The 23,062-nt window shown below is 44.4% G+C and overlaps 1 protein-coding gene across 1 annotated transcript in view; it reads right to left on the bottom strand.

The window, feature by feature from the left end:
• Positions 1-1,744: 1,744 nt before the first annotated feature.
• Positions 1,745-23,062, bottom strand: part of LOC107106322 (thioredoxin reductase 1, cytoplasmic-like) — a 40,878-nt gene continuing 19,560 nt past the window's right edge. Inside the window, exons 6-14 of the mRNA XM_015406453.1 lie at positions 21,082-21,197; positions 19,313-19,538; positions 15,935-16,027; positions 15,246-15,322; positions 13,695-13,851; positions 12,599-12,706; positions 11,093-11,188; positions 10,278-10,412; positions 1,745-2,780 (exon numbers count right to left, since the gene is read on the bottom strand). Coding sequence (XP_015261939.1) covers positions 2,718-2,780; positions 10,278-10,412; positions 11,093-11,188; positions 12,599-12,706; positions 13,695-13,851; positions 15,246-15,322; positions 15,935-16,027; positions 19,313-19,538; positions 21,082-21,197 — 1,071 coding nt within the window. The 3' untranslated portion in view covers positions 1,745-2,717. The remainder of the gene's footprint in view (positions 2,781-10,277; positions 10,413-11,092; positions 11,189-12,598; positions 12,707-13,694; positions 13,852-15,245; positions 15,323-15,934; positions 16,028-19,312; positions 19,539-21,081; positions 21,198-23,062) is intronic.

The raw sequence follows: 23,062 nt of genomic DNA, 5'->3' as shown, positions 1-23,062 counted from the left end.
CAAGTCAAAGGTTGCCAATGGAAACGACAGTTTCACACCTGGCCACATGGCCCCCTTTGAAGTTAGGGTAGCATATCTGCATATTGCCCCTTCCCCTTCATTAGGACGTCACAACTCTTTGACCTATAGCCTTAGCAAAGAGGACAGACCCCAAGGGTTTATGGCCATAAGCCAAGCCCAAAAACGTAGCTTTTAAAAAGAGGAACACAGCCTTTGTTTCTCTGGTACCCATCCCCTCCCCACCTTGCAACTCAAGTGCTGCAGGTGATTCTGACTGTGTTCCCTGGAATCCGGACCTGGGAACCAGCACGTGGCTTGGCTGGTCCGGTCCGTGTGTTTTCAGAGCTCACCCGCTAGCCCTTAAGCTGCCCCATTCTTCTAAGAGGAGATTTCTCCCCATCTGGAACCTCAGATAAGTATAAGCGATATCCTGTTGTGTTATCCCCCCCCCTTGTCTGTTGCTTTTGTTATTTTCCTTGCTGATTGTTTTCTATGAACTATTGTAACTAAGGATCTTGTGAGAATCTGTGTATGCATCTGTTTTCGTATGCTTGAGAACTGTTTAGTAAAAGGCAACATTTATTCATAAACCTAGCATGTTGTCTCAATTCCTGGGAATTAGCAGTGTTCTGTTGGGCCAATCTGACCTCTGTATACATTGGACAAGAACTCACGCCCCGCCCACTGTCGTAGATAATTCAGATTGGGCTCCCGGAACCGTCCTTGGAGGAGGTTCGGTCACAAACTACACTCATTTCCAGACTGCACAGACCAGTTCCCCTGGAGAAAATGGATGCTTTGGAGGGTGGATGCTATGGGCATTGTGCTCCATGGAGGTCCCGCCTTTCCCAGGCTCCACCCCCCAAAATCTCCAGGAGTGTCCCAACCTGATCTGGCAACCCTACCTCCCCCCATTCCCTCACTGGTGGCCAAGGGGAACCTGGCAGTCCTGCTCTTAGGGTTCCTACACTGACCACAGTGGATGAGGTCCATGTGCTTTATTTGGTTATGTGCTACGACTAAGACAGTTTTCCATGAATCTTAATAGGCAAGGTTTGCCTTTGTCCTCCTAAGATACAAAGAACTCTTTGCATGTGTTATTCTTTGGAATGGGGTGCAGTGTCACAACATCTATGTTTTGTAAAGGACAGGAAAATCCAATTCCATGTATTTTTATTAAGGCCAACTGAAAGAACACAGCATAATGTGCAAGCTTTTGAGCTCTCCAGCCATCGGGCTGGATGTTGGTTGTCATATTTTCAACTGAATGGTTTCCATTTTTGCTTCTTCCTCCCAGATAACAACTCTCGGTGCCCACTGAAGTAATCAGTTCTGGAGAACTCAAAGCCTGCACATTTGTCTTGTGCTGTTTCTGCTGATCTTAATCAAAGGCAAGGCATGGCTTTTGGGTCTGGAACATCTCCATCTGTTTCTCTTGACCCAGGGGCTGATTCACAAATTATATCTATCGCTGCTCTCAGGCAAAAGCACTGCTTTCAATATGGGGTAGCAACAGTTTTGCCTCTTCTCCAGGAGCACATGGTAATTTCAAAGGAGCCAGTCCTAAAAACCTCTGCAGCTGCTCCTTGACAGCTGTGTAGGTTGCTGGCCAAAGGGAATCTGCCCGTTTCTCTAAGGTACTTCAGCAAGCATTTCCCCTATGTAGGAAGGCAATTCAGGAATCAATCCTCAGTCAACCGCTGAACTTCTGAACTGAGTTACTATTGTTACATGAGCTTATCCGAGACAATACATGAAAAGCTGTGGACGGCTGTTTTCCATGGTAACCACATAGTAATCTTGGAGTGAAAGTACTTACAATTCCTCAAAACACTTCCCACCAAACAACGGGCAAAGAAGGCTGCTATCCAAGCAGGCAGCAGGTTTTAAGAGCTCATGCTAATTTTCAGTGCACTCAAAAATGTTTTACTCTTGTTTTCATTAAATACAGATAAAATTTAAGAACAACTGGAACAGTATCCAAGGAAACATTGACAGGGTATCCCAAAACATGGTTATAAATAATCCACATAAGGCTAGTGGTACTGAAGGGGGAAATGTCACTAACGTGATTGTCAGATGCAGTTTCTAAAAATGAACAGTAGTGACATAATACCTAGAAATTGATGTGTTGCTCTGGGCAAACTAGAAACAGGGAGATAAAGTAAAAGTATTTTGCTTCTTAGAACCATCCGTTGAAACACAATCAGTGATCTGTACAAATCCGGACACAGAACGTGGGCCCACAGAAGGGGGAATGCAGACATGCTGCTACTGACTTTGTTCCTTGGAGATTCCATGGTAACAAACTGAGAAAGTGGGAATAAAACAAGAGTCTGAGGAAGCTCTTCATTCAGGAGGAAAAAGAGTTTGCATCAAGCTTGCGCTGGCAGTCTTTCCGTCACTGCCTACCAGAAAACGCTGGTTTTAGACTGTGACTTCATGGAAGCATCTTGACAATGCCCATGCCAAACAGCATCTTGACAGGATCCGGCCCCACTGCTGCGCTGGTTGCCATTCGATCACCAATAGTAATTGGCCCGTTCTTAATATGCTTTGCTTGCCCTGCTCACTGTGAGTGGTGGTGGTGGTGGTGGAGAGCATGTGCAACTTATCAAGGGTTTTCTTCTAGCTGCATCCTCCCACGCTTGACAAGTCCGCAATGGTGATGAAGGCCAGACTTTGGCAACAGCAGCAACAGTGAGGGGGGCTTAACCTCAGCATCCAGACTGAAGAATATCTCCACCAGAGCGCTTTGTCACTGACAAGCTGGTAAATACCTGAAGAAAGAAGGAAAACAAAAGCATCTGGGTAATGCTGGGGAGGATTTTTAGGCTGATGGAACTCAAGAGGAGGAGGAGGAGTACAAGAGGAAACTGGATTTATACAATACCCTTCACTACCTAAAGGAGTCTCAGAGCAGCTTACAATCTTCTTTCCCTTCCCCTGTGAGGTAGGCGGGGCTGAGAAAGCTCTTTCGAGAACAGCTCCAAGAGAGCCATGACTGACTCAAGGTCACTCCAGCAGCTGCATGTGGGGGAGTGGGGAATCAAACCTGGTTCTCCCAAGTTAGAGTCCATGCTCCTAGCCACTAGACCAAACTGGCTCTCTACCAGATACAGAAAGAAGAGTCTATTCACTCAGACCCCTGTGTGCTCAGCAGGGATAGCAACCACCTTACAGAATTGTTAAAGGCTTAACAGAGAAAATGGAGAAGAAGTTCTTTAATTGTTCAGGAGATGATATTTAAACAATAAGCATAATTCTCTTTCTCCCTTGCATCCCAGCTTGGGGGAGGGGAGTGTTCCACAGACCTGACGCAGAAGTCTGCAACAGTGAGACCTGCACTGCTTCTGCCCAGATGTTTTGCTCTGCTTTGGCTGCCTTACAGCAGTGCTATTTTCAGAAGCATCCACATGACATTGTCCTCTATTTGTCCTGCTTTTGTGTTTCCCCCTGCTTCGCTGCAAATCTTTCTCAAAACTGGTTTGGTACAATCTTTTTGGGAAAATATGCAGTCAAAAGTGCTTTTGGAGGCTATGGCCATCTCCATATGGGTGATTTCCCCTGGGTTCGATCCTGTTTGGATGTGGGTTTTTGTTTCCCCTGCTTCCGCACAGCATTGTAGTGCTTCTGTACACCACTTCGGTTTTCCTTGACTTGTGATCTTTCCCAAGCCCGCTTTGCTGTGATGTTTTGGGTTTCAGGAAAGATCACAGATCACAGCAGAACCAGGCTGGCTGTCATGTGGGCGGGAAAGTCTGGGTCTTCCCAATCCTAACCACATGGCAGCCATTTTCCCTTCCCCTGTCCCAACAGCCACCCCCCACATGTGTACATTTTTGCTAGTCCTGTGCAAATCAATGCCATTTCTCTTGCATCAGCCTTTATGGATGCCACCCCTCCACAAACATACAAACACACACACACACGCAAAAGGGCTTTTGGGGGACTTGAAAAAAATTCAGGAATTGTTAGATCACTATAGCATTATTACTCTCTAGGGCCACAAATCGACTAGTTCCCAGTTTTCATTTTAAAAAATTAAAAAGCCTATAGCTCTTTTTGTTCTCAAATAATAAGGGGAAACACGTTCCACAACTATGAATGTATATATAATACTTCTGCCTGTCAGTCTCATCTAGCTCAGCATCGACTACTCTGGCTGGCAGCATCATTGATGCATACATGCACCTGTGAAATAGCTCACTATCATGCGATCAAGCAGACAGGGAACTGAATTCAGGCAGCTGGTGACTTGCCCAGGAATCCCAAATACAGGGAAGATTTGAACTCAGATTCCAAGTTAAAGGTCAACAAAGTGCCTGCTAGACCAGACCAGCCTATCTTTGCAGGGGTAGGAAGTTTCATTTTCGGGAAGAAGGTGCCTTGTAAAATGTTCAACTCCATTTCTTTTTCAGAGCTCTGCACTAAAATTGCTACAGAAAAGTGGCAAACATACCAAGCAAGCAGGCAAATCTCGGCTTCCCTTACTAACATCACTCATTATCATTGTATTTGTGGTTCTGGGGAAAAAGGAAAATAACCCTTTGCCCTTTCCCCATATGGTGATGGAAAATGCTATCAAGTCATACCTGACTTATGGCAGCTTCTTCATGGCAAGAGTCTTACAGAGGTGGTTTGCTATTGCCTGCCTCTGAAGAGCAACTCTCGACTTCCTTGGTGGTCTCCCATCTCAGTACTATCCAGGGCTTACCCTGCTTAGATTCTGAGATTGGAACAGTCTGGGCCATCCAGGTCAGCCACTTAGAGTGCCTGGAATCGTGGACCCCTGGAGATTCCATTAGAATGAGTTGTTCATTTCCATTCCACATTAGACCATCCTGGCAGACTTAATCCCTTTTAGACAAAGGACAATCCAGTTTGTTTTTTTTGGGGGGGTTACATTTATTTCTTTTTTAATGGTGCTTGATGGAGGTTGGACTATATTTTATATGGCTGATTGGTAACAGTAGCCTCTGACAACAGAGATGGGGATTTGTGTGGGACTGGAAATACCAGGTAGTCATTCTTAGAAAATAGGCTGGCTTAAGTCTAATTCAATTTAACATAAATATCTGGACATTTAGGGTTTTCCCTTGTCTTCAGTGGAAACTGGGTCCACAGGAGATTGAGTAGGATTTAACGGCCCCTTCAACCTCTTCTTACCAAAAAGAGATCTGCACATGCTCTGAGGAACCTGCTACAGCATAGGTAATGTGTATTTAGCTTAGTCAGTTCGACTGTATTGCTTTTCATTTGAATATTTCTGTCCTGTTGTTGATGTCTATTTTTTCCTGTATTTTGTTTTGCCCCCTTTCCACCCCTTTTTAAATCCAGCCACCCTTTTCCTTGTCCCCCCTTTACAATAAACCTTTTTATAAGGACATTTTTTGCTTCACTTAGCACAATCTATTTCTCTGGGATATTTCTCTTAATTCCTTCCCCATGTGCTAAACTACATACTTGCTACCAAGTTAGTTATAAGTTATTTTGTTATTGTTCTGGTACTGTGCTGGAAGACTTCTGTTTCAGTAAGTCTAGATGTTCTCCGGAGGTTGTAAGTGGTGGCAGCTGGTTACCAGGGTATTTTCCAGGAAACCCGTGGTCTAAGTGAGTCTTACAGCAAGGAAAGACACCATTTCCCCCTTCTTACGGTAACACAGCTATAGTCACAGAGATCTATTCTCATCATACAATAATACCGCTGTCTCTTCTCCCACTCTCTTTTCCTCAAGGTTTCTGACCTTACAGATGAAAAGAAATAATTAAGGGGAAGCCACATGGCTTTCTGCCATAAGAGCATCTTATCCTTATGCGCTAAATGAAGATATCAGAAAGAGGGTAAAAAAAATCTCTATGACAATACGCTGCAAAGTCTGCTGAGCATTAATGAGCAGCCATGGGCATATTGGTCAAAGATAACTTGCCTTGTGGGAAAGCAGATATCTGTTGCAGACAAAAAGATTCTCAAATAGGTCCCAACGAAATGAATGGGGATTGTGCCAGAGCAATTACTGTGTTAAAGGCAACCCGTGAATTGATTATCCACATGGGTTAAAGGCAACCCGTGAATTGATTATCCACATGGGTTTCTTATGGTTTGTGCACACGTGCTAGCAAGATGCAACTGGTTCTACAAGTAGTGATCATATGGAGCTACCTTACACCAAGTCAGAACATTAGTCTGTTTGATGCTGCTCTGTTTACTCCTGATGGGCAGGGGCTCTCTAGAGTCTCCAGCAGAGAAGAGATTTTCCCAGCACTTACAGCTGGAGAGCCTTTAAACGGAGATCCCTGGGACTTTTTGTATATACAGCATGCACACTCTACCCCTGAGCCACAGCGCCTCTCCATAATGAAGCTGCCGTACCAAACCGGAGCACTGGTCTACCTGGCACAGTACCAGGGTCAGCGTCAGCATACCCTGAGTAGGGCAGCTTCTGGCAGGGCCCACTGCTGCTGACTTCCTACTCCTTTGAAGCCTGCACTCCTACTCTTCCACTGCCTGCTTGTGAGTGCTTTGCCACCTCCGCTGTCCGCTTTATATGCTGCCTAGCACAAAGGTGATTCACAAAGCATCAGCATTCCTGGTGGCCAAGGCAGTGGCACTCCTAGTGGCACCCACCACCATCAGAGAAGGGGTATGCAGGCAGTGTGAGCACCTGTGACTGCAGATGGCAGGAGAACTTGTAAGTGGGCAGAGGAAGAATATGCAGGCAGGTGGGTGAATGGGCAAGAAAGGGGGGCACAGTATTTGGCATGGGGGGGCTGAGCACTCTTGTCCGGGGGGGGGGCAAACTTGGTGCCAGCCCTGCTCAATACTGTCTCCTCTGACAGGCAGTGGCTCACTGGAGTCTTAGGCAGTGGCTCACTGGAGTCTTAGGTAAGAAAGTTCTCTCACAAAGCCCACAATATGAGACCCTTTGACTGGGGATTTCTATAGCTCCCCCTTCTCCACATAGACAGCCTTTTCATTTCTACAATGAAGTGTGCAATAAATAGGAATGTTTGTGACAGGCAAAGTAGGTCTAAGTACAGGCTGCACGATGGTACCATTCTTTAAGGTGGAAATGTCACCACAAGGTAACTGTTGCCCTCATTTTCATGTGGTGAGGTGGAAGAACTCCTTCCTATAATCAGCATTTTTAGGATATCTTTCCTCATAGGGAGGTCACTTCAGCACAAGATTTTTTTTTCTCCATTCAGACACCATCCCTCAATGTTATTGGAAATTTTTCTACAGTCTTCCCCTCCCACATGCCCTTAAATTAAAAACAGCAACTATTTACAAACTTTTCTTCTTAAAACAGATTATCCTACCTCTTTTTATCATTTTTGGTCCTGAAGTGACCAGGAGAAACATGGATATTCAATAAATAAAATTTAGTTGACCCTCTTAATACTTCCTACAGTGATACTATGTTTTTTAAGAAGAGCACACGTACATATAAAGTTGCTTTACCCTGAGTCAGACCAATGATCTATCAAAGTTAGTACTGTGTACTCTGGTTGGGTGAGACTTCGAAGGGTCTCAGGTAGAGGTCATTCACATCACCTACTGCATGACCCCTTTAAATAGAGATACCAGGGATCGAACCTGGGACCTTCTGTATGCAAAACAGGAGCTCTAGCAGTGAGCCACAGCCTCTCCCCAAGATGCAAACGATATGCTCACTACATTGACAAATCACATTCTCAAAGGTTAAACCCACAGTGGGGCTACAAATCACAGCTGTAATTATTCACCACCCAGAACAGATTGTTTTTGAAAAATCATCCGTAGAAGGTCAACAAAATTAGGGGACAGGCCACACTGCAGTCAGAGAGTGTGTCTCCTCTTCAGTTGTTTTCATCCATTTCAGAAGGGAACAAGCAAAGGAGACAAAGTTAAAGAGCTCAGGACACTCCAAGGTCCTCTCCACTGACATTGCAGAACTGGATCCTGCTGGTGTCTGACCCAAACCACCAGTGCTTTTTATGAAGAGGAATGTTCCACAGAGAATATACACTATGGTTTCATACCATATATTGGTCTCAGTGGTGGTGGGGTGAGAAGGAGAAAGGGGTGTTTCCTGTACATAAGCACTCTAAAAATGATGCAGTGCCCCAAATTCTTTTGCAGACATGCTCCTGGGATATGCCTGGGAAATAGGACAGGGACAAAATGTGATTGCACACCCAAGAGATGCACACACTGGATAATGCAACGTGAAGAGAGGAGGGAAAGTCCACAATGGGTCTTGAAGCAGTGACTGGGGAAAAGTCAGGTAGGCATTCACCTGGTGCACCATCAGGAGCTCTAGCCAAAGGAAGGAACTGCAGGGATGTCTGCCACACCAGCCAAGGAAAGTCTCCTCAGGTCAACAGGCCAGAGTAGGTCAGATATCACTCCCACTCCTTATTAAAATCTTCCAGGTCAGACTTCCTCAGTAGTCTGAGCCACTAGGAGACTTGCTCATGGCCTACTACAGATGGCTTTCACAGAAGCTGGCTCTGACACATACCCTAAAGTTATCACAATTTTTATGATGCTTTTTAGCCAAGTGAAAAGTAGTTCAGAAGAAAAAGCAAATTAAAGGAAGCCTGGTAAGTTGCCTTTAGTCAAGGTTTATCGGAAAGCTGATATCCTTGTTTTGCAGACAAAGAAATTTAGGTAGGCGGATTACAGGAAATCAAATCCACTTCAGTCTAAATGGTTCAAAGCGACTGTAATTAGTTGGCATCAAAGTCATCCCTAAGGGAAAATAAACTGAGAGCAGAACAGAGCATCTGCACATGTTAACCATGCAAATAAGCGCAAAGTTCTTGCAGAAAACAAGGATCTGAGTGTTCGGTAGTCCAAAACTGCTCAGTATGCTAGGGCTGTCAAATGCATGTATCATCTTAAAATATAAAAATTCCAAAAACCATGTTTTTTTAAAAAAAGAATGCCAACTCAATCACTGCAATTATTTTTGTGAATCCTTTATCCCCTGTAAATCTTCAGACTGTTCACTACAATACAAGCTGTATTGAGCACTCTTGGCAAAACAAGGGCACCCCAGCAATTCAGGTATTTTGTTGTTAATTCTGCTGTATAAGAGAATAAATTACCAAGGAAAGGTGTAGAGGTAGAGCTCTGAAGTTCTCTAGATCTTTTAAACATTTCCATTTTTTTAAAAAAACAAACAAATAACTTTTTCTTCCATCCTTCACTTACCGCTCAAAATTACAGCTAATCATCTTTGCATTCAAATATCTAGGAATTTTTCTTCTATCACACACGCAACATTGTGCAGTGTAGATGTTCCTACTCAGTTTTTATTCAAATGTCCAAAAGAGGAGTTTGTTAGTGGTGAGTACTTGGTTTATTGGTGGGCTTGCAAGCTCCCTTCCTCCTCTGCTACCATGCCAAACCAAGATCAGAGACTTCCTGGTTTATGAGGGGGAACTGCTGCAACAAACACATCTGACTACCTCTACCGCTCAGGAAATAAGAACTTGCTGGTGGTTCCCAGCCCGGGAGAAGTCTGGCTGTCCTTGACCAGGGCCAGGGCCTTTTCAGCCCTGGCCCGTGTCTGGTGGAATGGTCTGCCGGAAGACATCCATGCCCTGCGGGAGCTGCTACTTTTCCGCAGGGCATGTAAGGCAGAGATGTTCTGCCGGGCTTTTGGCTGATGACAGTGACGGGACTTCTTCCGGCACTCTTACACAATTCACCATTCCTCATAACCCATCCCCAAGGAGGCCGGGGAGCTAGGATTTTCCACCATTTTAAGCATTGTATATATACTGTTTTATCTACTGTTATTTATTGGATTGTTTTAATGTAGTCATATGAGATTGCATATTACTTGTTCTAAGCCACCCTGGGCCCTACTTGTAGGGAAGGGTGGCCTAGTAAATCCAATTTAATAGATTAATACGATAATAGGAAGAGCCCTACTGGATCAGACAAGTGGTCCGTCTAGTCCAGCATCCTGTCTCACACAGTGGCCAACCAGTTCCTCTGGAGGTCCAACAACAGGGCATAGAGGCTAGTAGCCACTGATAGAGCTATCCTCCATGAACCTCCCCAATATTTGGTGTGAAAGTGATTGTTGCACTGATATGAGATCAATTGTCCCTTTGCATCTGAACTTGGGGTCCTTACATCCAGGCAGCAGTTCATAGGAACAGGATGCAAAGTAGCGATCAAGAAAGTTATTACTTCTGTTCTGTGATCCTTGAGGAAAGATTCTGTGAGAACAAACACAAATGACAAAGCTTTCTGTAAAGCTGTTCTGCATACACACCTCTGCACAGACTGGATGAATTCCTATTGTGCTGTCCAACAGTTCTTTTGTCATTCCACATTTTATGGCCGCTGCAAATCCTTGAGTCATTTCTCCAGCATTTGGACCAAGCACATGAAAACCAATAACACGCTCCTAAAGAAGAACAACAACAACCTGATTCAAGCAAGCCTGAAACTACCATTTATTCAGACTAAGTAATGATTGCTTACTACTTAGGAGAATGGGTCTTGGATACCTACGCAAACCATTTTTTATAGCTGAATACCTAAGATATATGTTTTAATCCAGTTTTTAAATGTTTGTATACTGATAATTTACAATGATTTTATGGTATTATTTTCACTTGAAAAATGCCTCAAGCAGGACTCTGAAGAGGCACCATAAAACATTTCCTAAATAAATAATAAAATAAGCAAATATGTCCACAAGCAAATAGAGAAGGCTGCATGTGTACTGAGGCTTTGCAAGTAACCTGGCAGTGCAAAGGAGCTTGGGATAGCACCTGGGAATTCTGCTTGGAGGCTGGAAATGCTGCAAGCTACAGACTATGTGGGGCTCATGAAGAAACTATGGTGTGTTACGTACACATCTGGTAGAGTAACCAGGGTTTGTGACACCTTATTACAAGATTAAAAAGTTAGGCATCAACATCCCACTAAGTGGATATTGCCAAGAGCAAATGCAAAAGAAAGAGATGTTATTTAATGAGTAGGTATATAAAAATTCCATATATAAAAACAACCTTCTTGCTATTCCATGGTGGTGACAACAACCCTCAAAACAACCTGATATTTGAAGCACAACAGGATTACCTTATCTGGAATGTGGCAAATGATTTTTGCATAGCATTTATTGTTATCTCGGGCTGGGACAGTCCATTCCAGTGGCCAGAAATAACTGTGATAAACCTGGAAAAGCAATAGAGATATTAATACTCATATGGATTTTAAATGACTGGAAGATGATATGATGGCTAACAAAATTACAGACACAGGTCAAGATTTTTTAAAAGTAAGCGTCCATTAATTTCTCACCTCTGAACAAATGTCAACAATGACCGAGGATGATCTCTCCATAAAAGTCAGGAGCATTCACAATCCTTGCATTTAAAGAAGACCTCAAGAATGCTCCAGGTTAGGCCTTGTATTAGCCAGATGCTCATCAAATGCTAAAAGTGCACATAGAAATCTGGCCAACAGGTCTACAAGAGTCTGTGTGGTGTAGTAGTTAGAGTGTCAAACGAGGATCTGGGAGTTCTATGCCCAGTTTTGAATCCCCACTCTGCCATGGAAGCTTGCTGGGTGACCTTGGGCTAGTCACACAGTCTCAGCCTAACCTACTTCACAGGGTTGTTGTTGTAAGGATAAAAAGGAAAATAGGAGAATGAGGTATGCCCCTTTGGGTTTCCATTTAATAGAAAGGCAGGATATGAATGAAGGAAACAACAATACTAGTAATAAAAATGTCATAGGTTGAGGACCTGGCCAAAGGCCACAGAAAGCAACTGAATCTTGTGTAAGAGAGAGTTGGTTCTTTTTTTTATTAATGGAATGAAACGTACAACACCAATGCCTTCTAGTCATGGTGAGTTAAGATAACCTTCATATCCAGAGGCAATAAACCCCTGAAACCCAGTGCTAGGAGATAACTTCAGGGGTGGGCCTTGGCCTTTATGTCCTGTTTGTTGGCCCTCCGGGGCAACTGTTTGGCCACTGTGTGAAACAGGATTCTGGGCCAGATGGACCAAAAGTCTGATCCAACAGAACTCTTCTTGTGTTCTTACATTCAGCCACTTGTTGATTAGCACTAGATGCCGTCATGAGAGAAGACAAAGGGTTTTGGTGTGGTGTGAAGATGGCACAGAGGCCTGCGTACTCAGGTAGCCTTTCTATGGTTCTCTTTCATGTAGTCGGTCTGAGAGAAAAGGTGCAAGGCAGCATTTCTCACAGGTGGAAGGACACAGCCTGACTACATTCTAGCTGCAGACCTCCTCTCCATCAGCGCTTCCTACTGATATCTGTGTCCTATCTATGAGATCTGTATCCTAAGTCAGAGAAGCTGTTCAGGAGAAGCTGGGCATAAACTTACAGAGCGTTATAAGGAAAGATTCTTTGGTGGGACTATAAAGCAGGAGTCTGACAGAGGGAGCCATTCCCATTTTCTCCCTCATACCTTTCTTTAGAACAAAGGTTTCTACCTCCACCCACAGATGTTGTAGATAGCTAAAGGCTTAAGGACAAAATCTGAAGTTCAGATTAAAAAAAAACAGGGAGGAAACAAGTCACAAAAGTACATTTTATACAGAATTTTAGAAATACCTCAATGTTATCATCTCCAAATTTCTCTATGGCTTTTTCTTCTGAATAGCCACAGGCTCCATATTCAAGTGGGGTGAACACTGTGGTTGGAACATTCACATAGTCACACTGTCAAGGACAGAGAATATTTGTGTTAAGGTAGTGGTTTTCCTAACCACCGGAACGTCAGAGTCTCAGCAATTAAACCAACAGAGAATCATTGATCAAACATGGTTTGGGAGAGTAGAAATGATACAGTTCTGCAGCAGGTTTTAAAATCCCTATGACAAACCAAGATGAAATCTTATTGGCCACTGGTACTACCAATGACATAAATGAAAGTTTGGGGAGTGGTGGAAAACCTCTTGCATTAATTTAAGTGACCAGGGACAGGTTGCTACTTTGGCACACGAGTTGGCACATGTGCTCTGCTTACATTTCTGTGTGTCAGGAGGGAGCTCAGGAATGCTTGAGCAACTGCTTGCACCGCCTTATGGAGCCCTGTTTAATAGGAGGATCACAAGCACAAAATACTTAGAAGCAATGCTCCCTCTAAGCTGTGGAGTCTTGTGAGCAAAAATCCTACTTTGTGAGCTACTGGCATTAAAGTTGTGAGCGAGCGATTTGGCCACTGCATGAATTAGTTTGCTCTGGAGCCATCCCTTCCCGAGCTGAGACAAAAATCTGTGAGCCAAAGACTAGAAAACTGTGAGCTAGCTCACACTAACTCAGCTTAGGGGGAACACTGCTTAGAAGTTATGACCAGGGCTCTAGTCGGGGGGGAGCTCTCAGGTACGGAGCTCCGGAAGAGAACCTCTAGGGGGCGGGGCGGTCACGTGGTGAAGCCCCGCCCCCTTCTTTACCCCGCCCTCTGCTTCGATCCTCATTCCGTTTGGGAATGAGGATGAAGCAGGAGGGTAAGTAGCCGGGCCTTCTGACACACTTCCGGTGATGTCAGGGGGTGTGGCCTTCTGTCACTTCCGGTGATGTCAGGGGGCGTGGCATATGCAAATAAGTTATGCTAATGAGTTATGCTAATGAGCTCCGGCAGCTCTTTTTCTACAACAAGACCCCTGGTTATGACAATGCTAACATATGGCAATAACTTCTCACTTACCTTTACAGCTGATCCGCCATAAAGCCTCCGTACCAACAGCCGACCCGCTTGAATCGCCACCGGTGTGAGTTCCAACTTGTCTTCCAACACATCTCCGATGGCATAGATATAAGGCACGTTCGTCTGCTCTTCATCATTGACAGGGATTTTTCCTGTTCTACAAGTTGTTGTCAAGGGAAGGGGGGGGGGAAGGCATTTAAGCAGGGTGCGTGTTTGAAATATCAGTCCCTCATTAAAATTATTCATTCTGCTGTCAAAGGAATGGCCCCTACAAAGACAGTCTGTTTTCCATACACAGGCAGAATTTTGGAATAAGTAAGAGGAAGTGCCTCTGAGCCTATGGGAAGTGCTCCATATAGAAGCCCAAATCCTCAATTGTGAGTGGGGTGTGTGTGAAAAAGCTATAGCTCTTCGGTAGCAGAGGGCACTTTCCATATGCTCAGTTGCACTTATTCAAAGACTCCACCCTTGAACTGAAAACAGGATAGTCTAAATGGGAACTTTTGACGGGGCACCATTTCCGCTGCGATTTCAGCTGGCTTTAAAAAAAAATAGACAGGCGAGGGGGCATTAACATGTTTGCATGCACATGTCCCGATCTTCCTAAGAAGCACGGTCCAAAGGGGAACATGCGATTTGAAGGAAAGAGGCTTATGACCATGGAGATCTCAAGGCACCCAGATGTAACACCCTTGCTAACACTAAGCATATCTGCGGGAGCTGGCTTGGATGTGGCACTGCCTTGAAGCAAGCCTATGAATGCCATTTTGAGCTCCCAGAGGAATGGTGTCATTTAAATGAAATCAATAATTACATTGATGGCTGTCGAGAAAGACTGAAGAAAACCGTGTCCCGAAGCCTACTGACAGCAGGAGCTCTGTGCTGTTGGCACCAATGGAGTCAGTGGCTACACAAGGGAAATGGGTTTTTTTTAATGCTTATGGAATGCAAGGAGGCAGTAGCAGCCTCGCAGTTTCCATATGGATGCAAGCACTTAAGGAAAAACGTTGGCTGTCAAGTCTCCAGTCTCCAGATTAGTGTTGCAAGAAGTTAAGTACACACAAGCGCCCTCTTAGGGACTTGTATTCAGTACGACAAGGCCTCTGTCGCTTGAATAGCTGGATGGTCCAGATGCCCCCATGGATACAGAGCTCTGACGGGGGGGAGGAGTCACCTGTCCAATTCTCCCATTTCTTACAATATCTTGCATAACATAGGAGCCCTATCAAATCTCATGACAGAACAGAGCACGGAAATACCAATTTCACAATGACGACCACTATGCAGAGTATTCCCCACTATTCCTTGAATAAGATGATTCGAGAGCGCTGATTGCTAGTACATGAACCATTAACATTTTCATTAGTGCAAAGTGTGCCCTTTTGGCATGTTCAGTTATGTTCATTAAGCAGTTCCTCCTTACTGCAACAGAAATTGGCTGGAAAGGAAATTTATGTCTCCTTGGAAAATTAAACCTTTTAAGTCTATGCACAGTGGCAAAAGCCAATCACACAGGTGCAGCCGAGACAGCCCCAAGAGACTTTGCCTTACTTCTCATTGATCTTCACTCCAATCCTCTCCAAGCCAATTTTTCTTGTACATGAATCCCTCCCAATGGCCAGCAACACCTGCAAAACATCCGCATTCATGTTATTTCCTGCAAACGTACAAAGTCATTTTTTTTTCAGGACACTGGTTGCTATGTTAATTATTATTACATTCACAGATTCAGAGGCCACAGTACTAACTATTATGCAAGGAGCTGCTGTGAAGTGATCTCTGGAGATGCGGTAGTATCAGCGGGTGGCCATTCCCACAACTGCAACTGTACATCTTGCAGTATCTGCAACTGCATGGATAGGGGAAGCTATCTCCAGGTCCAGCCCAGTTCATGCTAACCCACAGCTGCATCCACACTGGGTTGGCTATCATGCTACTGTTGCACTACAGCAAACACTTTGCAACTGGGCTTTCTTGCGTGGCTAAGACAATCTTGTTATGTATGAGAACTAGAGAGTGACAACAGCGCAACAGCCAACGACATGTGGATGCAGTGGCCGTGTTTTCCTGCACCACTGTAACCACGAAGCAGTCTTAGTCGCTTACATGCTGGAAAGACAGCCATACAAACTGGGCCCAATGTCTGATACAGAAACATCAGCAAACACATAAACTGCATCTCCAGGCTTTGTCCATGCACTGTTTTAGTGAAAACAACTGGACCTGTGTAAATTACTTACTGTATTGTATTCTCCTTCAATAATTTCAGAGTTCTCAGTATGACGAGCTGTGACTTTTAGTATCCCAGGAGTTCCTTCCTTGATCTGTTCAATCTACAAAATTGTAAAACTCAAGTATTAGCTTCATATGGCAGAAATATTCATTTGTTCCATTACGAATTCACCCCCTAAATGTGTGTTTAAAAGACTCTGAAAACATAAGCTATTTGAAATGGGTCCCTCCATTTTTTCAGAAGCAGCTGTCACACTACACTGCCATGAATGGATCATTCCTTTTTACTAGAGCTATTTTTCCACAAACGGAAAACAAACAAACAATAAAAACCCTAGAGAGTTTTGAACTACCTGCATTTCAAAGGCAAAAATTCAATCCACTTTGTAAAGCCACACTTGTCAATTGGCTGCTGGCTTCCCTAATTTCTTTTGACATCTGAGAAGACTGATCTCATCCCAGAAGGCTCTCAGCAAACAGCAACAGCAGACATGACAAAGGGAGCAGCCATGTTTGTTGTATCTGCCCCTGTGCGTACAGAAGCAGGACATAGAGGGGATACCTATTTAAACACCAAAAGGAAGAATTAGGATTACGGGCCTGAATCCTCCACCCTTCCCTGTCTCACCATGCTAATGGAGCCAGGCTGGAAGAAGCGCTAGGGACAAGAGACCAAAGGAAGATAAAATGGGGAAGGGCCCAGCTCATCTCAGGCACATGTCCCCTTTCGTATTAAAATTAAACCCCCATCCCTCCCTCAAATATATGAATGGGCCAGGCATGGGATTAAACAAGATGGCAGAAAAGAAGGACGGAAACAAGGAAAAGACAAATGCTGCCCTGAACTCAGAGGATCCCAGAAAATTATACCATAACTTCAGTATAATCCAGTACAATCCAGAATTTCCAAGAGGGGAAAAGGGAACGAATGCTTTCTAAGAGCTTCTCCTTTGCTGCAGCCAGCACTGGGTCATGTAAGATGTCTTGCTTTTTTCAAGTACATAAAGCCATTTTTGTGATCAGTGCACAAAGAAATTGATCATTTAATTATGTGGTAAACAAATACAGTAAAGTGCTGCAGCCGCTTCCAACTTCCATTTGTGCCGCAAAAGTCAAATGCACAGACGGACAGAGTGTATAAAATGCCATCAAGTTGCAGGTCTCTTATGGCAACTCCAGCAAGGGGCTTTCAAGGCAGGTGAGAGGCAGAGATTGTTTGCCATTGCCTTTCTCTACAGTCTTCCTTGGCGGTCTCCCTTACGAGTACCAGCTCTGCTTAGCTTCTGAGATACCATGCTGCCTTCTCTCCTACACAGAAAATAGGGGCTGAAAATGCCGAAGTTTTTAAAGCAAGAAGATGATTTTAAAGATTGTTAATAAGTGAGCCAAACTACGCTATGTTTCGTGTGGCCCTTGCCACAAGGACTTCTAGTCCGATATAAGCTGCAATTTCCTTGGGGGACTTCAACTGTGAAGTACGGAGGGTCTCAATTTGGATCGGGGCAGCAGTATATGGGGAGAAGGTGTTTCTATTCCCCCCCATAGTCATTTTCCTGAATCCAAACAGCCCTGAAGCCCTATTTGGCAGCTAGACATGTAGCCCACCAGTACATGTGCAGAAGCCAGTGGGGCAAATATTGTGCCCTAAGGCCATATTGAATTGGGAGGGTAAGGAAGGCAGGAGCCCATTCTTTCTAAGCACTGTGGTCCTGCAGTAAATCACAAGTCAAACATAAAGTTTTGGCCCTCATTCTGCAAGCTCGCTTGCTTCCTCTAGTGAAAGGTTCTTAACCTCTGCAATGGGTCAAATCTTAAGTTTGTAAGGGTTCCTGTGCTCTTAACAACTTTCTGGGGGGGAGGAGTTGGGCAAATGTAATTTTCCCCATTCCTTTGCTCAGAGCAAGTGTCCTTCTCAGCCAGTATGTGGCCCAGTTCTATTTCCTTTATTTCTTTTTCAGGATCCTAGAACATTAATCTCATTTCAGGTAGGCATGGGACCTTGGAGGATCAAGGATCCTAAAGTGGCTGTACATATAGCCTGCTTAATGCAGCCTGAGTACAGTGAGAGCCTTTTGCCTTCCTTTCAGCCCAGTTGTAGCTATAATTCATGCATAAATCCAAACACAAAATTCTCTTTGATTTTAATACTGATAAATGTCCTGTTCATTACTAAGGGAGGGCACGTTCACTCAGCCGGCCAGGCACACTGATTTCCCCCCTACCTCCTGGGGAGCCCAGAACAAAAAGAAGAGGATTTGTTCTAGTTAATGTTCCGGTTTTGAAATATCTGAAAACCTATAAACCATTGGCTTAATGTCTCACTGAAACTGAAAAACAATTTCCCTACCATTGGAAAATAATTATGTATTAATCATTAAGAAGAAATGCTCTTTTTATATACAAACACTAATTGCATTTGCTAATCCTTTCTCAGCAACAGCTTCCTAAATACCACTGACACACTGATCGCTCAGGGACAGTCTGGAGAAGTCCTGTGTGTTCTGAATTCAGGAAGGAGGGGAGAAGTTTAGTTTAGCCAAAGGGGTGGGAGAAGGACAAGACATGCAATTCATCCCTCTCATCTCAGTCCGGTACTCTGCTGTCAAAACTCTTTCACCTGTTTCATCGCTCTAACTATGCAACACTCCTCCTAAAATCCCTGCACCAGCTTCCTCTATTGTCTCTGATCCAGCAAAACTGTGTCATCTTCAGAGCCATCCATAATCTCACTTCCCCTTCTCTCTCTGCTTTCATATCCTGACATACCCCTGCCCATGACCTTCCCTCCTCAGGTGTCCAACAGTCTCCTGCTCCCTCGCTGACCCCATATACCTGGGAGATGCCTTCCAAAACACCTGCATGATGCCACTTTTCCCACCTTCCTTCAAGTCACTTTTCAAAACTCAACTCATCCATGAAGGCTTTGTCATAACTGTTTAATACCTTTCCCCTATTGAAACTAGGTCAAAATATGTTTAACTGAAATCAAGGGAGCAACACAAAGCAGGTCTACTCAGAATTAAGTCCCATATTATTCAATGGGGCTTACTCCCAGGAAAGCATCCTGAGGACTGCACAGTAAAGCATATTTGTCTCCATTTACTCCTACTTAATTCTGTTCTCTATGCAGAAATGTAGACTGTAAGCTCCTTGGCGCAGGGACTGATCTTGTGAACACTCTTTCTAGTGTCATGCACATTGATGGCACTAGGGAAACTGTAATTATTATTGCCCAAAGCAAATGCAGGTTGTGGGAACAGGTGAAATTAATGAACACTTCTTAAACCCGCAACATTTTAATTTCATTAAAATATGCATATAAGGACTACTTTAAAAAAAAATACATATGCACTGGAATAAAAAAACCCAACTAAAACCAATCTCACCTTGGTGGGCACACATCTCCTAATGAACTTGACTCCATGTCCTTCCATGTGCTCCCCTATTTTGTTTGCCATATCCTGATCAAAGCCTCTTAGAAGAATGGAGCGCACCATCACAGTCACATCTAAACCAAGACCTGCAAGGAACCCCGCACACTCAAGGGCGACATAGGAAGCCCCAACCACCAATGTCTTTCCTGGGCAGTAATACAGGGAGAAGAGATCATCGCTGTGGGGGGGGGGGGGGGGAGAGAAATATTGATACATTAATACTAGAAACAAAATACAAGAGGAATCATCACATCTGGGAAATACACACAACTGGACTGTGAATTAAAAGTAAAGGGGGGAATACCCTCATAAGGAGAACACAAGCATCCCCCTCCACAGTAAGGCATTTGGGAATAACTGCAGCAAATGGTCAATGGGACTCCTGTACTATAGGCTACTCAAGAACTGGATGCTGTTACGTGCATAAGTAACACAAGTAAATAGGGAAATCATTCCATGCAGAATGGAGGCTGAATGGCCTTCTCCACTTATATCGTGATTTGGCTTCGCAAATGGCAGCTTGTAAGGTATGCTGCTTATGCAGAGTGAATAAACGCAGCACAACACGTGTATATTAGTAAATAAAGTTTTTCTTTATTTATATAAAACTGGGAGATTAAAGAAAACAAAGGATAAACACCCTCTCTAACTGCTCCAATCTACATGTTGACTCTTAGACTTCTAAACCTCATGTGAGAACAGACTAGAGTAGAAGAACAAAGAGCAAAAAAACTGAAATCCAATGCTTACTCACTAGACCGACCTCAATCTATTGATTACCCAATTGGAGAATCCCAATACTAACTAATTGTGCATTTTTATCACCTTACTCTGGTGGGAAATTACGTGCAAGCTCTACCACTGGGTCCCTAAACTTAACTAGCTAGGACATTAGCATGCATAAACAAACATGTTAATTCTTTTATAACTTCAGGAGGGAACTTGCAAATCCCAGAGGTGGGTAGTTCATTATCACATGGCCACTTCACACATCGGATATACACAAATCTAGATTTGCTATTAAACATATACACGAGGTGGCAACCAGGTATAATTCCATGACACATGAATCTGTATGATACGTGTGTGTCCAAACATTTTTTTTCTGAATGATCCCTTTTACAGAATGTGCCTTGCCTAAGGTCCCCCATCAGCCTGCCATTGAGCTCGAAATTCAGTACAGGCAGGGGTCATTTTGTAGAAAAAGAGGTGAAGGAGCTCATTAGCATAACTTATTAACACAGCTTATTTGCATATGCCACACCCCCTGACATCACCGGAAGTGTGTCAGAAGGCAACACCCACCGCTCAGGCTCCACTGGACTGTTTTGGATTGCTAGCTATTGTGGGGGAGGGGGATGAGCAGATCTGTCCTCACAGAGGAGGGAGAGCTTGTACCTGAATAAAACGTTGTCTTAAAGGTGCCACTGGACTGTTTTGGACAGGGGGGGGGCTCTGCAGCTTACCTGGCTGCTTCTTGCTCTGACTGAGGGCTGCTGGGAGCAGGGGGTGGGGCTTATTGCATATGCCCGCCCCCTGGGCTCTTTCCTGCCAGAGCTCTACTCCTGTGCGCTCCTGCAGGAAATGACCCCTGAGTACAGGTCCAATATGAACCTTTCTCACTGCAACTAGAAACTTCTCCACTGCTGCAGGCCGCCAACTTCATCTCTTCCTAGGTGGCTATCGGACTCTTCTGTTCCCATCTCAGCATTATATTTTACCTGGTGATGCAATATTCCTTGTCTCCAGGGATGCCGGGATAACGGGGCCTTTCTCCAGTTGCAATCAGAAATCTCTCTGCTGTGTAAAACTTCTCTACCCCTTTGCTATTTGTTGCCTGTAAAATAAAGTAACAGAGAACAGCAGCTTTTTATTCTAAGCTTTTGGGAATAACATGCATTCCTTACAACGTACTCTGGCTCTCATCCCATTAAGGCATTTGGCTACGTAATCAAAATGCAGAGTGCAACTCAGGCATCAAGCTGCCATAATTAAGACTTGACCATGTGAAATAAAAGATTTCCTTTGCGTAGAAAGAACCTCAGCGACAACACTTTCTTAAACATGGACGCATGACTTCATCTCTTGAGTAACTGGGGAGGGGGATTAAAATAGTTCCATCTACTAAAGCCCCAAACCCTTCCAATTTATTCTCCCCAGTGGTTTGCTAAACACATTTCATATTCCCACAACAGCCCATTTAGCCATTGCTCCAATCCATCCCCCGCCACATCTCCCACATCTAGCCCCCAGGCCTTGGAAGGCTCACGCTACCTAACCAGTTTCAGAAGGATAGTCAGTGGATGTTACAGCAAAAGCAGCAGCCTTGCAACCCCCTTGAACAGATTTACTGAGACATGAGATCAGAGCCTCCTTTATCAGATGTGTGAAGTATAATCTTTCATTGGCAGACACAGCTACAAAGGGAAAAATATTGTCACTGGAGCCAAAAGGCTCTGAAGTGTAAAGAACAGCAGCAGGTCTGTGATATGCAGAGCCCGCAAGATACAAGATAAGAGCAGGGTGATTAATTCACAACATTATTTTGTTGTAATAATACCGTATTTCTAACTATGCTATCCTTATTTCACAGCTGCAATGAAACAGAGTCCCAATTCAGTCCAAACAGAATTTGTTAATGCATTCTGGTCCAGCAGTCTCAAGCTGGAGCTCCCCTTTGAAGTCTTCGCTGTTGAAGTACAGCGTGTTTCAGGTTCCCAGTGAAGTATCCTGGGAGACTGAAATGTTTTCCTCACTGATTTCTGACTGTTGCCCATTTCAATGTCGGCTTTGTTTCAGCTCTTGCATAAAGACAGTCTTCTGTGTCCAATGTAGACAGCAGGAGGACACGTTCAGCATATGATGGCACATATCACAGGGGAGAGTGAGCTTCCAATAGTGAGGATGGTGCTCTTAGATCCTATAAGAGTGTTGCCCAAGCAGATACATGGACAGGATGCAATAGCTGGGTTTGCTGTTGGGACTTAGTACTTGGGTTTAGGTACCTATCACATAGTCTAGTGAGGAACTGTCTCAGGTAGACCTACTGGTCTTGAAGGTCCTACTGCCATGAGACACCTGCAGGCTGGAAGAAAAAGGGGAGACGAGGAGCTGCAGTTGCCGTTGCCAGCAAAATGAGGGGTGGGCTTGTGCTCCTGCCACTGCAGAGAGAGTGAGAGCAGCTGGGGGAGGGGAAGCAGCTTGCTTGCCTCTCCCACAGCAAGTGGCCCTGAAGACTTAAGGAAGGCTCCAAAAGCCCCAACGCTGGTGACTCCCAGATTAGTGGCAGGCAACCAGAAGGCATTTTGCCCAGGGCTCCCAACAGCTGGAACTCCTCCTGACCTAACAACGCATGCTTCAAACCCAGCCTTAGGGCTGCTGGACTCCTCACTCACCTTCAGTCAGGAATCTGAGGATTCCTTGCCCCAAATATGATATGAGGACCTCCATCCTTCCTTCATCCTCTGCTGTCCCTTAGCAGCAGAATACAATACAATACAAGAACTCGTGGGCACTCCATGAAATTGCTGAGCGGTCGGGTTAGAACGGATAAAAGGAAGTACTTCTTCACCCAAAGAGTGATTAACACATGGAATTCACTGCCACAGGAAGTGGTGGCGGCTACAAGCATGGACGGCTTCAAAAGGGAATTAGATAAGCACAAGAAAGAAGACCCGCGAAACGGCTATTAGCCACAAGGTA

The sequence above is a fragment of the Gekko japonicus genome, unplaced genomic scaffold, assembly GCF_001447785.1.
Source record: "Gekko japonicus isolate JY-2015 unplaced genomic scaffold, Gekko_japonicus_V1.1 scaffold3463, whole genome shotgun sequence".
NCBI lineage: Eukaryota > Metazoa > Chordata > Lepidosauria > Squamata > Gekkonidae > Gekko > Gekko japonicus.
The sequence above is the reverse complement of the archived record's forward strand: the minus strand, read 5'-3'. Positions and strand labels throughout refer to the sequence as shown.